This window comes from Phaethon lepturus, unplaced genomic scaffold, assembly GCF_000687285.1.
Source record: "Phaethon lepturus isolate BGI_N335 unplaced genomic scaffold, ASM68728v1 scaffold14545, whole genome shotgun sequence".
NCBI classification, from domain to species: Eukaryota; Metazoa; Chordata; class Aves; order Phaethontiformes; family Phaethontidae; genus Phaethon; species Phaethon lepturus.
The window spans coordinates 34949-50047 of record NW_010538477.1 but is presented as its reverse complement, the minus strand read 5'-3'; the positions used below and the strand labels follow the sequence as shown (position 1 = coordinate 50047).

Genomic DNA, 15099 nt, shown 5'->3' with positions numbered 1-15099 from the left:
CACTGAGTAGTGACGTCTGAACATCTGGAAAAGGAGTTTTAAGTCACCTTGTTAATAACAACTCTGGGCATCTGATGCCTTCAACTTCAAAGACCATTGCAGGTTTTCTCTCTCTGAAGTAACAGTGCAGCAACTTTGCAATTAAGACATGAGATCAGAGTTTATTCCTTCAGTCTTCCAGCAAGGCCAAAGAAAAGAGAAATAGCAGGCATACTAAAGCCTAACTTTAAAAGAGACACACGCACACAACCCCCAGAATCCCCAGCAAGATAACTCTTAATGTTGTAGCAACAAGGGGAAAACTTACTAGGTCCTCTCCAATAATCATAACCTAGCTAAAAAAGCAAACCCACCATAATCTTCAGCTGAATAACTTCAAATCTATTATATAAAGGTTCCCATGTAGAAATCTACACCTGAGCAGTGGTACTGATGGCATGGCAATTCAGAATTCTTCTGTTCCTAACACACTCCTTCACTTTAGCACTTCCTGCTAAAGTACAACTCGGGTAGAGTATTTTCTCAAAAAAGTCATCATTCCTCTGCAGCTGTTCACAAGCTCCAGCAATTCTTACAGTAGGAAGAACTGTCGAGTGCTTCAAAGCGCTATTCGCAAATTTACATTTGGTAAAGCCATAAACATTATAGTAAAAGGGATAAAAGACTTACACCTGTACTCTGATATTTAAAATACCGTTTAAACTCCAGCAATAAAATTACTGAATAAAAGCTATAGCATACTCTTTGAAATGCATTTGGGGAGGGTAAGAATTGCAGTTCTCTCTTGTGAAGTAACTTTGTAACTGCTTGTGTTACAGATTGCCCTGAAATATGACCCCCAGATAGAAGATGATCTACGTAACTGGATAGAAGAGGTTACAGGGCTGAGCATTGGTGCAAACTTTCAACTGGGATTAAAAGATGGCATAATCTTATGCGAGTAAGCATTTATTAAGTAACCTTATTTTTAGCAGTTTTCCACTTTTGAGGAACTAAGGAGGGACTTTTTGAAGACTCCCCTTCAAGCACATCAACTATGATAGTCAAAGATAGCTGACAGTAGGGTGGGAGACAGCTTCTTTGAAACTGTGGAAAAGAATGAAAACTTAAATCTCCTTTATATTTCAGCAAAGATTTCTAAGTACTTCTAAATTTAATGGTGAAGCTCTTTTCTATAATAATCAAATGGCACACAAAGTCTTATAGTCTGTTAGACTTGTTAGACCTGAGATCTGAGCTAGGCACTCTGTATAAACCAAAAAATTAACCATTTTGATGAAACTAATAAAGCATGAGTGAAAATATTATATAATGCCTGCACAGATGGTATAAGGATGAGATTTATTGTTTAAGCATTTCCCTTTTTTTCACCTCCCCAGGCTTATAAATAAGCTGCAGCCAGGATCAGTGAAGAAAATTAATCAATCAAAACTAAATTGGCACCAGGTAAAACAAAAAAAAAACAAACCCCAAAACTACACCTCTAACCCCTCCAATCCCCAAACAGTTCTTTTGTTCTGTATTAACAAATTTGCTGTGAATATGGTACACCTTAAATCTTAACAGCACCAAGTTTTGTATGCGAGACGTACACAACAGTTGAGGATACGGCATACATGAACAGCATTTAAGAGAAAGCAGCTATAGCCGAGATGGCTCACAGGTGGCAGTTGAGTATATATATTTAATAGTAGTGCTTTAGCACCTAGGTGAAAATTCAAATGGAAGAAGAACATAGAGCCATACAGAAAGGCCTTTTTCCAAGTTAAAAATAGCTGTTAACTTTTTATTAAATCACAGCTGGAGTTTTCTATCCAGGCAGTGCTGCAAGGTGTTAGGTCAACAGCTTGCCTGGACGTTTGAGGTCACTGTATGAAGTGTCCTCCTGAGAAAGCAGCTGGAGTGGATGGGGAGGGAAAGGACCTCAACAGTCTCAGAAGAAATGGTTGGGTAACAGAGCTCAGAAAACACTGTGGTGCAAACTACAGTATTTTATTTCAGTATATCCAGATTTGATTTGTTATGAGTGCTCTATCTATCACTTCCCTCGGATAGTCCCTTATGGGGGGGAACATGCTTTTAGAACAAGCATTGGAAGGGTTGCTGGTTAGAGTTGACTGCCTTTACTGTTGCTGGGTCTAGCTTATACTGCTGTGTCAGCCTTTTGTTATTGGCATTGAACACTTCTAAATATAGTGGAGGGTTTTGGTTTTTTTTTTAAAAATGTTTCAATACTTCTAAAGACTTCAAAAGGAAAGATAAGATTCAGTCCTTACTCCCTGTTTTCCACCTTGCTTTCCAATTCTGACAGTGCTAAAAAGTGCTAATAAACACCGAAAGCTTAGTTGAATTTGTCCCAGGAGGTGAGCAAGAGAACACCTTCAAACCAAGTTAAATGTTCTTACTATCCACATAGTTATGTCTTTAGTTTACTCAAAATTTTCCATTGCTGAAGTCAAATAGCATGGACACTATGTCAATTTTTTCCAGTTTGAAGCAAGTTTTAGATTAGGATTTCTCTTGGAAGGGACACAGTTGAGGCAGTTTTGTTATCAAAGCCGCTTCTAACGAAGTATATGATACTCACTGATGGAGAGATGCCAGGCTAGATAAGCTCTTAGATTGATTTCTGAAGTCAATATTAAAATTAATGAAAAATAATCTCAAACTTCCTACCAGTCACTCTTCACCACGCCAGCTGTTTTGTTTAGTTTGCACAAGGCAAAGAACTTGTGTAAAACAAGCAAAACAAACCAACCAACCTACACCAAAAAGCTTTACAATTACTTAGATTCTGAATTGAAACACTGAGTAGAAAACTGGCGTTTTTTGTTTCTGTTTAGCTGGAGAACATTGGGAATTTTATCAAAGCCATCCAAGTCTACGGCATGAAGCCACATGATATTTTTGAAGCAAATGATCTTTTTGAAAATGGAAATATGACCCAAGTACAGACTACTCTAGTGGCGCTAGCAGGTCTGGTAAGTATTTGTACCCCTGGAACTGGCGCAATTCACACGTCAGACCAGATGCACCCTTACCACTCATGTAAATACGGAAAACACCATACAGCCTGTCTGGAGGGGATAGGTACTGCTGTGAGTCTGAGATACCGGAGAGGTTGCACTTCACAAGGCTGTGTCCTACCTCATGCCTCCACGGAAGGCTTGGAGTTCAGAGTTAGGATTCCAGACTGCAGATGGCCTTGCTCTGGAGCTAAGTGTGGCGGGCTCAGAGGAGAACACAAATCCCTGCAGAACGTCCCTCTGACAAGATACTTGGGTAGCTCTGGAGTGCCACCTTGAAGTGGCATGGAGAACGGTCACCTCCTCCCACCCTTGACACAGAAAGTTCCTTGTAAGAGAGAAACCCGCTTGTGCCATCACTTGAAAGCCCAGGGTCAGGGCGGTAAAGCCAGCGTTCCAGTAGCAGAAAATATACTTTAAACACTGAATACTGTATTTTTCCTCTCCCTAAATAGGCAAAAACCAAGGGTTTTCATACCACAATTGATATTGGTGTAAAATATGCAGAGAAACAAGCACGAAGTTTTGATGCAGGAAAACTAAAAGCTGGTCAGAGTGTAATTGGCCTGCAGGTAAGTATGAAATTCAAATTTGCAGTTAATCTGTTATATTTGAGAACAGCTGTCTTGTTTTGATTAACTGATTATTGTTTATGCAAAAACAGCTGCAGAATTATGATACATTCTTATCATGGAAAGAGACATGAGGTTTTAATTCTTGAAAGCAGTTGATTGCCTTTATAAGCTCAAGTGACTGCTTGGAAGGTTTTTCTGTTTGTTTTAAGTATGCGATAAGGAGGAAGGGAACAGCTAATATTAGCAGTACCATCTCTGTCCCCTAAAGTAGTTTTAAAGTAGGAGTCTTTGGACAGCTAATGCTCCTTATATGGTAGCAGCTTTTTTTTTTTTCCTCTCTCCACTTTCCTTAATAGTCATCAAAACCAAAATAACTGGCATATAATCTTAGAATTCCTGTGGTAAAGAAATTGTGGCAGTGTAACTGAATCATTACTGTCCAGGGTAAAAGGTAATTACAATATTTTGATACGTACATCCATTCTAATTGCACATGTGGTAGGGCAAATGCCAGTCACTGAAATGCCTTAGGATGACATTTGCCTTTATTTTTCCTTTTGAAGCTCAGTATTGGAGAAAGGGTAATTTATTACAGGTAGTGGTCAAGCTGCATGAGGAGGGCATGCACTGTAATTACTTCCTCCATCAGCCATCACAGTTACCAACCATATTTGTTTCCTTAGACTGTGCTTGCTGTACAAGTAAAAATCACTTTTTCTGTCCACCTCTTCCTTCTCCTAATAAAGATGGGCACCAACAAGTGTGCCAGTCAGGCAGGCATGACTGCTTATGGGACTAGAAGACACCTCTATGATCCAAAAATGCAAACTGATAAGCCATTTGACCAGACGACAATTAGCCTACAGATGGGCACTAACAAAGGAGCCAGTCAGGTAAGCGGGAACTGCGTGTGACACTTGCGGAGGGGATACAACTCTTAACTTGGGAGAGCCTGGTGGGATAGGAGAGTCTAACTGGCAGCAGTGAGAGGGTACAGTTCAACGACAATTAGCCTACAGATGGGCACTAACAAAGGAGCCAGTCAGGTAAGCGGGAACTGCGTGTGACACTTGCGGAGGGGATACAACTCTTAACTTGGGTGAGCCTGGTGGGATAGGAGAGTCTTAACTGGCAGCAGTGAGAGGGTGACTTGCGGAGGGGATACAACTCTTAACTTGGGAGAGCCTGGTGGGATAGGAGAGTCTAACTGGCAGCAGTGAGAGGGTACAGTTCAACTGTACTTTTATGCAGTAATTGAAGAACTTAGATTTCTTATCATTATCCAGTGTGTTCTGTGCTGAATATCTGAAGGCATAAAAATGACCTGGTGCTTCTAGAATTTCTGGCTGGCTGTGTTATACCAGAAGAAATCAGTAACTTAATTTCAAGTACTAACTAGGCAGAGGCAAAAAAGAAATTGCTTCCTGGACACTACCTCAAGTCTGAACACTTAGTATGTTCTTTCCAAAGAGGGGAAAAAAACTTTTGTCCTTTCTGCAAGGACTTTCTTCTGTGACTTGTCTACTAGTGAACACATGCTACTATGCTATGTTTTGTCATACTTTAATCCCTACTTCCTAGTACTTCCAGTAAGGTGGGCTAGTTGTAATCGTAAATCTAGTAATCGCAGCTCTTGACCTTCTTACTGAACCTCTACAATCCTGTTTTATTAGGCTGGTATGCTGGCACCAGGTACCAGGAGAGACATCTACGATCAGAAGCACATATTACAACCTGTGGATAACTCTACTATTTCATTACAAATGGGTACCAACAAAGTAGCTTCACAGAAGGGAATGAGTGTGTATGGGCTTGGACGACAAGTGTATGACCCCAAGTACTGTGCTGCGCCAACAGAACCCGTCATTCATAACGGCAGCCAAGGAACAGGAACTAATGGGTCAGAAATCAGCGATAGCGATTACCAGGCAGAATACCCAGATGACTATCACGGAGAGTACCAAGATGACTATCAAAGAGATTACCATGGCCAGTACAGTGACCAGGGCATTGATTATTAGCTTTGCATCAGAAGTTCAGTATTAGTCCATTATTTTATTCAGTAAGAACGAAACTAGCCTTGTGGAATTGTTACCTGTCTTTCCTACACAATATGCTTAATGTAACTAAAGAAATATTGCCTTACATACATTCCTTTTTCCTCTCTCTGCCCTTTCCCTGTCTAGTTGCCTTTAGTGCTGTAACAGTTGTAGTCTACAGCATGAACAATAACTGCATATGAAGTAAAAGGAATACTGTGAAAGGGGGAGTGCTCTTGTACAGCCAGGTTGTTTAATAAGGAGCTATGCATTTTCACAATCTCTACTTAAGTAGGTATCTATATACCACGTTAGGCCTTCATTTTACATACATTTACAGCTTTTTCTGTTTTCCAGATCAGATTAAAAAAAAAAGTCATGCTTCAAGTTAAATGTGGTCTTTGCCAATTAAATCCAAGACATCACATTAGTGATTTAAATACCATTACTAGGTTTCTAAGGTAGTATTTGCTAATGGTAAGTCCCGCATTAGACATAAGCGTGCATTTGTGATTGTGTATTCATTCCATTATCAACACTGACCAAACGTAGAAATAGTTGTCTTACTAAAAAGGGAGCTTGTACAAAGTCTTGAGCCAACAGAAGTCCCATGATTGATGGTGCATTTACCTTTTCTTGTGCCATAATATATCCATGTAGAAATGCTTTTTCTTCCTCAAACTGTATTTATTGCCACACTTCTCAAACTGATCCCAGTGTATTTTTATAAATAAATATTTTTTTCTTAAAGGTATGTAGAAGATCCTGTCTCATTTGTTACACTACCACTCTTAAAAGACTAGATGCCACAGAAATTATTCCCAAATCAGCATCACCTTTGCCTGTTAAGGGTAATGTAGAACTGCTGTCTCTTGCAGTTCTTTCTTTTCTTTGGGATTTAATCTAACAGCCTTGTAAAAACCTCCTGGGAGTGAGTGACAGTGACTTAACAGGAAAGGAATGTAGCTCCTTCACAGCAGAGCTCACTCCCTCTCTACGCGACTCTGAGGTTATGACCAGAGATCCTCAGCTGCTCACTAAATCCCTGCCCTTTTCTCAAGCCAAATGCGGAACTGCACATTAACACTGCCTCTGCTTCAGCCTATAGTCTGCACACCATCACCTTGAGAACTCCAGAACACCTTTGCTTTAGTGTACGTAGAGATACCCCCCAGCCTTTGTGTCTGCTGGTCTGCAGCTGGAGTTCTTTAGTTACCGATAGCAGACCTTTATCCTAAGTGGAAAATGCTTTCTTCCTCACCATGGAGTGCAGATAGGCTGTACTAATTTACCTGGTCTCTTATTTTAACAGGATCAGAAAGAGCATGCTGTCAGTGTGGGCCACTGACAGCTGATCCTAACTTTTGTAAAAAAAAAAAAAAAAAAGCTATTTTGAAAGCATTTACTGCAGATTAAACTTACTTACATTAGCATGTAAAATGTTTTGTACTTTCAAGTTCTGGACTTCGAAAGGATTCTTTCCTCAGGACTAGAAATTTTTTGTGCTTTGCTCCATTAGTTTCTATTATTTTTGGGTGGGCTGTGGTGGTCTGACTTTCAGCTGACCTGTTTGTTGAGTAAGTCTTAAGCTTATTTATTTCACAGAATTTAAGTTTGAAAGGACCTCTGGAGGTCACTGGACCAAGCCCCACATCTGAGGCAAGAGAATTATTGCCAAGATGTCTGTTAAGGCCCTCTCTTCCTGAATTACACTATTTCCCCCCTTCAAAATAATACTATTTAACAATTTAGAACATTGTCATGAACACTGAAAAGCACTACTATGATCAGCAACAACAGTTTTGTTGCTTTCATAGTTTGGGTGAAAGCAGCATCTCTTTCTTAAAGCCTGAACCATGCCCTCCCGCTCTTTCTGAATCCAAAACTTAGGCTTTAAATGGCTCACATTTATTATATATATACTCAAACAGAGGAAACAAAACAAAACAACAAAGTGTTCTCAGTAGGCCTGTTTTCTTTCATCCACAGAGGCATCCAGTGGAATCATAACTGGATTAACTGAGAGTTTGAAGTAGACATCAAGCAAGACCAAATGCAAGCTGCCTCGCTTAAAACAATAAGCTGCAATACTGTAATACTTAGCCGTTTCCTGGCATACAGACACCAGTAGTGCCCATCTCCTATTTTTAAGGAATGGAACGTAGTTATAAAAGTACCTTTCATTCCTCTGAAGTCAATCTTCCATAGATGCAGGGAAGAACTGCAGGAAAGAAGAGTCCACTTTACAGGGCAGACCTTGAAATAGCAGAAGTGGCTTGGACAAGCACCAGTACCTGAACTAGTACTAACTACATGTTCACACGAGCTGTGCCTACTTCCAGCCTGCTTTGTAGCTGCCTGACTACAAGGTCCTGCAGGGGAAGACAGCAATGAGAAACGAGCCCTAAATAGCAGCAGCTTCTGTAGGGTGCTTTATCCCTCTACCTCAGGTGAGAACTCTTGCCACACAGGAATGCTGCAGTTGGAGGTTGTTGACACAATTGCTAGTGGAATGTATATAGGATTGGGAGGTCCTGTGTTGCACCTGAAAGCTATAAAGCCATGCTTTGTATACAGAATTTAATCAAAAGGTATACACTCGGAACCCTTATGTAAAAATATACGTGACTCTCAAAACATACTGTCACAGCTGTAACTTTGGGACACTGGGCAGTACAGGATTGCTTACATGAAACACTCAAATACAATACTCAATACAGCTTAACTGGGAGTTTTCAGTACCCTCCTCCTTTAAAATGCAAACCAAACTTCGTCATAAGTGTCTAGAAGTCCCTTCTCTACTCAGGAACTGCAGTGGAGGCAAAGACACTGCATCGTAATTGCAATGAACAGAATCACAGAGCTGTTGTGATTGGAAGGGACCTCTGGAGGTCATCTAGGGACTGTCTGAAAATGAGGACATACCGATATAAAAAAGTCCCTCTCTTTCCTCCACCAGAGAATTCCCAAGTGGGCCAAAACATGCAGTGCAGGTATCCCCAATGTCTAATAAGAACTCATTTTTATAACTTCCAAGTGGACCTACTGTGCTTTGTAAATTGGTAAATCTCATTTTTACATTGTGGAGAGGCTACTACTTGGAAGCAACCTCACCGAGACCTGCGGCAGAGGAAGAGTTTTACCCCTTCCAAGTACCGTATCTGCTCACTTTCTCATGGTTACAGAGCTGTTGCTTGCTCAGCACGATTTTCAGTTCCCCCAGCACCCACAAGCCAAGCACCAGAAGTACCCAAGTGTGCCCTTTTAAATAATGAGATGTGGTGAGTCACAGCCAGTAGCTGATCCGCCTCACCTGCCAGGCAGAAAGTAATTAATCTATTTCTTGTCCTTTCTCATCGCCTATCCCATACTCCTGAACTTCTTGAAGTGGCCCATAATAAAATAGACAAAAGTAAATTAAATGAAGAAGAAAAGCAAGTATTTCGTAGCATTCCCTAGTAGATAACTAGTCTCCTTTCAGCAGCAGGAGATCAGCTACGGTATTTAGCCGAAACATTTATCATTCAGGTCATCAATGAGCTTTTCTGTATGTCACTTTTTGTGTGTCACAAGCTGCTGTCACAAGACTAATCAAAGGTTTCTCAATCTGTTCACTATGGCAGTCTGAGTCACTTACCTGCAGTAATATCTCACTTTCTGTACTGGTGTGTACTGAAATCCCTCTTTGGAGTCATCTTCTCATCCCAAACCTCTCCTCAAACAAAAGGTTAAAGGATCTTTTGAACAAAGAGAACAAAATCATGTGCCACTGAGTAAAATCTCAAACTACCCCAAACAGAACGAGGTGGAGCCCCCAAAAGTGCATTATAACCAGGGTCCAGGTACAAAGTTGAAGCAAACCTCAGAATTGCTCACACGAAAATGCTGACAGACTGTTACCAAGTTTAGGGGTTTTTTCCAGTGTCTACACTTAGCGTATCCCTAAGGCCCTGACAGTCTCTTTTGCTTCATGGTATTTCACATCCACGTTACAGCTAACATTTCTATAAAGTATTATTTATAACATACTTTTATCTCATTTCTGACCAGCCACTGCTCATCTGCTACTTGTCAAGCTTTACATCCTGATACAAATTTTTCTGCTTCCTTTGTCTTTTCAACTGCCAAGGGAAAGTAGTTGTTTATTTTTATTTACAAAAAAAAAGGACTATTCCTCATCTGCCCTTTGGAGAGGAGCCAGTGGATAGTTTATGATACTAACTTGTAAAAACCATTCCCAAAAGAGTATAATTAAAAGAAAGACACCTACCTCATAACTGTTAACTATCTTGACTACAGAGAATTTCCATCAGTGAGCTCAGTACAATTCCTTAATTCGTTGCACTGGCTGTTCCGGTACACAGAATAAATCGGGAAACAGTCATCTCGGTGTGCCTCCTCTACAAATGTTTCTGCGTTTACTGATCCAGGGGTGACCAAGTAGCATGAAAAGCCCCATGTTAGCTGACACACCGAAAAGCTCAATGACCTTCTTGACTGTGAGTCTGACAACACAGGACTTTACAAGGAGTTTATTAACAACTTCCAGACCATCATAACAAGTATATTAACAAAAATCAGATGTGCTGACACACAAAATACATTATTCATACAGACTGTGTGTCATTTTACCAGTGCAGAAGGTACAACGGAGAATTAGAGAACCAATCCTTTGTCCTGGGGTGTTGGAAACCTTTCCTTTTTTTCTACGACTGTTTTTGCTATCGCTGGTCTGCCTTCATGCTTCCTGGTGCACTTCACATTCAAGTCTACAAAGAGAGACAAAAGGAGTCAAATAATGTGCAGCGCTAGTCCTGTTACTGCATTTAAATGTCTGTAAGAGTAAACTGGGAAAATAATTAAGGTTCTTGTGTGTCTCAAATCCACAATCCTCTCGCAGGGAGCAACCCCCCACCGGTTTCTGTGCTTGGCAAAAGATTACTGAAGAATGCAATAACAGACCCAAACAATGAAAAAATCGAGTACAACTATCCCTCACTGTAGCAACGAGCTGAGGCAGCGCTCTGCCTATAGCAGCATGCTCACAAGACTGCGTGAGAGTTCGCTACAGCCTGGTACCTCTTGAAAGCAGATGAAGAAAAATCACCAACATCTGTTACAGGGGTGTAAGCAGTATGTCCAGCAGGTGCCAGAGTAGCTGTTGCTGCAGAATCTTTCTCCAGCAGCCCTGGCTTGGGCCCCCGGTGCTGGGGAAAATCAGCCCAGATTCTGAACTGGCTGGGGCAGCTTCTCGGGTCGGGCAGTTCGCAGTATTTTTTCAGATGTCCGTTATTAAGCGTTTACGCTCAGGACTTTCCCAAGCCTGGGTGTGGGGGAACACTCCCTTCTGGCACCTCAGCTTTTTTACCCCAGCGTAAACCAAAATACATAAATATATACACTGATCGAAAAGAAAGAAAGAAAAAGAGTGGGAGTGGAGAGGGAGGCCTCTAAGCTCTGATCTTGCTCCAGAACTTCAGCAGTTCCAGCATGAAATGAAGCAGCCCACCACTCTCCTGACTCTCCTACAGCAGACATGTGAAGGACTATCTCAATAGGATTTATCTCACACCCCTTTGCCACTGTCCAATCTTTCTCCTCCTCTGCTGGGGAGACTGGGGAATGGGAAGAAGGGTGAGAACAAACAGTTGATCCCTCCATTCCACACCAGCAGGGGCTTTCCTGAGGAGGGAAAGCAACAGAAGGAAAAACAGGACACTGGGTACAGTATGTTGGTTGCTGTGAGACATCAGGAGATACATGAAAGCCTACATCATTCTTGGGACATAAAGATAAACACATTAGCTGGCAGATAAAGACATACCCCACACTCCTCTCTCACCATAGGTTGGAGCTCTGTCCCATCTTCATTGTCCTGGAAGGGTCTCATGCTCCTGTGTCTTTGCCCTTCTGTTAACTTGTTACTCTGACTCACAAAAGTCTACAAGCAAAAACCAGGGTGAGATCATTTGGGAATGCAAACCATTATTTAAATGAAAAACCTGATAAAGGAAGATAATTAGCCCGGGGCTAAGAAACTGTAGCTGATTCCTAGCTGGATGACACCGAGTGATACCAGGAGGGATTCTGCAGAGGCAGCAAGGGTGATGAATGCAACTGAGGAGGATGAATCAAGAATCTCTTACATCGCCTGCTACAGGAATGAGGACTCTGGCTGTCTGAAATCTCTCACCCGGCTCTCCGCCCACTGCCACGTATTGTCCTGAGGGCCATAGAGCCTCCCTTCCACCCCCAGATGTTTGTAACCTGACTATAACAAGTCAAATGCCTTCATGTGTTGGGAAACTCCAAGTTCTTGGCTATGTGAGTAAACTTACTCTTGATCATGCAATGAGGAGGAGTTTGGATGTGCCTCCCCCAGTTTTTCCATACAAGGTTAACACAGCCTGTCCTGCTTGGAAGACTCCTTACCTCTCTTCACCCAAAGCCTTAGGGCATGGCTAATTACAAGGAATTAAGACCAGAGTTAAAGAGAAACTACCACAATGTTTGGAAGTGGAGAAAGGAAAGACTGTTTGTTTCATGAAGGAGAATTGCCTTAAGAAGTATTTTAGCATTTGGCAAAACAGAGGGAGAAGAACAGAGGTCAAGACTTCAGAGTTTTCCATTTAGTAATATATTCCTATCAGGACATGCACTTAAGTACTGTTCTGAATCAAGGCCAGAGAATACCTATCTGCTTTCTTCTGTACAAAGGGTTAAGCCTATCCTTAGGCGCCTTTTTGTTGGTTTTTTTTGCTTTCAACAAAATTCTACGAACATTACAGGGAATCTAACAGCAGCGTTAAAAAAAACCCCAAAACAGTTCTTCTGACACTGTCCTGAAGAAATCCATCCAGAAGATTCGTATCATATGAGCTATTCTGGCTGAGTTTGTTTTTCATGAATCACTAAGATTTTCTTTATCACATGGTTTATGAAGGAAAAGACAGAACTGGCAAAAATAGCATGAAAGCAAAAAACATCTGCATCTTCAAATATTCTCTTAATATGAAAGGGATGCCATATATACATTCAAATGCTTCAGCTAATAACTAAAGCTCTCCATCACTATTAGCTACATAATGATTCTCCATGGAAACACTTGTAATGCAATACAGTAATTATGAGGGTAAAGACAGAGCAATCAGTCCAGAGGCAGAAGAATGTAATCAAAGAGACAGAAGACGGTATTTTGGCAAAAGAATCTGCATAGGTATGAAGCAGAGCAACCCAAGTTTGCATCAAGTTTGTTCAGAACGACAGCATCCATAGGATGTGGATGGACACCTGACCTGCTGCTGGCATCAAGAAGCTCTTTGTTGTTTACTTTTGTTCATCACTGTAGAGTAAGTCACAAAAATATACACATCTAATCTTAGAACACCCCAGGGATCGGCCTCTGCAGCTAGCTCATCTACTTATATTTTTTAATTACCAACAATATATTGAATACATACCTAATAAGGCCTAAAATGTCAGCCGTTACTTACAGGGTATGATCTAAAACAAGGCAGCAGATCACAGCTGGCACACAGGAGCCAGAGAGTGCCATTTATGTCAGTTTATAAATTCACATATGATTTGTATCCCCGAGCCTGTCCTGTTCTAAGGTGTTGGAAAGGAAATAGCATGGGTTGTGGGTTCAAATTACTAGGTCTTGGGGAAAGAAAAAGCCCTGAAAAGCTTAGAATAGCTCAAGTATCTTTGCGGTTGTCACTGAGGTTTACCAGCAGTTCCTGATCCACGAAGTATGGCTTCTCTGCAGATCCATCATTTGTTTTCATATCAACAGCAAAGCAAAGGAACATGGCATCCGCTGTCACTTCAAACACAGACAGAAAGCTGTGGGACATCAGGTAAGCAAAAAATGCAACCAGCAACAGAGGAACTACCCAAGCTTGCAACTCCCGGTGGTAGTTAAATGCCATCAATCCTCCAAAAACAGTAAAACATACAACAAACACCTGTAAAGGGCAGCGAGAGAAAAGCAGCTTCATTAATCATGTAGAAATGTTTCTTAAAAAACCTAAAACCCTAAGGCAGATACATGACAGCCAATATTTTAACAGCACATCTCATCTGGGAGATAGCTATGCAGTTCCTGGCCTCACATGGTTGTCACACTTTGTGTTCGACTGGGTGTGTAAATTCTGCAGGGCAGTGGCAATCCTTTTCTATGTAATTACCAAAGACTTGTTGCAACGGGAACTCTAAGAGTGGCACCAAGGACACTACCGTAATACAACTAAGTAACTCTGTAAAGAGTATGAAAAGGATTAAATTCCTCAAACATCATCTTCTCTCCCTAACTCATTTTACAGCATCAACAACACTGAGTTTAACAAAGATAAACCTTAATTTACTTTAGGTATAAGAAAAGAGAATCAAATCCTGATTTTTCACTTCATTCTTACAGAATAATACTTTTCTTACTCTTACCTTTCCTAGGAACAGGATAAAATCTCCAAAACAGCTAATGGATGCAAGTTTAGCAGAATTCTTTGCCAAAATAAAGACAGCATCCTTTGCTGACGTACAAAAATTTGTCCCATTTATGACTGTAGTTGTGTATACATGCTGAAATGAGAGAAGATAATAATGTAGTGAGAGAGGAAAGACTCTTATAATCTAGGTTTTACTTCAGCAAAATACAAAACCTTTAACTTCATTTGGTAATACTGACTTTATGAATATGAGGAGTTATTTTGCATAATATGGCAATTTTATTTTAAGTGACTATAATAACTATGCTTCTAACTTCAAATAGCTTTTTTCCACATAATTTCCACCATTAGGAAATGCTAGAATAGTGACTATATAAATTTCTGAACCCACCTTTATCCAATTTATTTTAAAATACCAGAGTTCTCTACCCTAATTTTTGTTAATGATTATGTCACAGTTACCACAAAACATTTACCTACCCGAGTCACACTACCCAAACTTACTTGCTCATTTTCTATGACTCTATCTCCAAGATTGCTGGCAAACTACGTAAGTGGAACAATCAAGTCCTGTAGTTATCAAGTCATTTAAAACTTGATGATTGAAAAGCTTTTATACATGGCCCTTTCAAACTATTCATATGCTACTAAAATTCAAGCTTATGGCTAGAGTCATAAAATAAACCTTTTTCCAAAAGATGAAACCAATTATGAAAATGACTGGAAAAGAACAGCTAAAGGATCCTGGACTAGATCAGTGAGTGTTATGTCACAAAAAACCCCCAGACTTTCGACAGACAGTAGGGGCACTCACATCTGTTTGAGGTACTGAGAATTTTATAAGATTTCTCTGTGTGGAAACTTGCCAAGACAGATGGGGAGGACAGAATATTTACTTTCATGGACTGGATTATTTTAGCAATTGTATATAACGTGACATATATGTCCCATTTATGGAACTCCTCAACAAGGTTTTGAAACTGTCCCCAGAATATCAGTTAAGAAAACCAGC

At 40.6% G+C, this 15099-nt stretch overlaps 2 protein-coding genes across 2 annotated transcripts in view; one reads left to right on the top strand and one right to left on the bottom strand.

Annotated features, from left to right (window-relative positions):
* Window positions 1–818: 818 nt before the first annotated feature.
* On the top strand, window positions 819–6394 carry CNN3 (calponin 3, acidic; the record flags this gene model as incomplete). Its single annotated transcript, XM_010286830.1, has 6 exons — window positions 819–940; window positions 1380–1446; window positions 2844–2981; window positions 3482–3598; window positions 4348–4494; window positions 5275–6394. Coding segments are annotated over 6 exons (939 nt in total), but the record flags the coding sequence as incomplete, so codon positions are not given.
* A 3902-nt stretch (window positions 6395–10296) lies between these two features.
* SLC44A3 (solute carrier family 44, member 3) overlaps window positions 10297–15099 on the bottom strand; it is a 39555-nt gene continuing 34752 nt past the window's right edge. The window contains exons 12-16 of the mRNA XM_010286829.1: window positions 14083–14220; window positions 13371–13607; window positions 11465–11581; window positions 11211–11322; window positions 10297–10409 (exon numbers count right to left, since the gene is read on the bottom strand). Coding sequence (XP_010285131.1) covers window positions 10297–10409; window positions 11211–11322; window positions 11465–11581; window positions 13371–13607; window positions 14083–14220 — 717 coding nt within the window. The remainder of the gene's footprint in view (window positions 10410–11210; window positions 11323–11464; window positions 11582–13370; window positions 13608–14082; window positions 14221–15099) is intronic.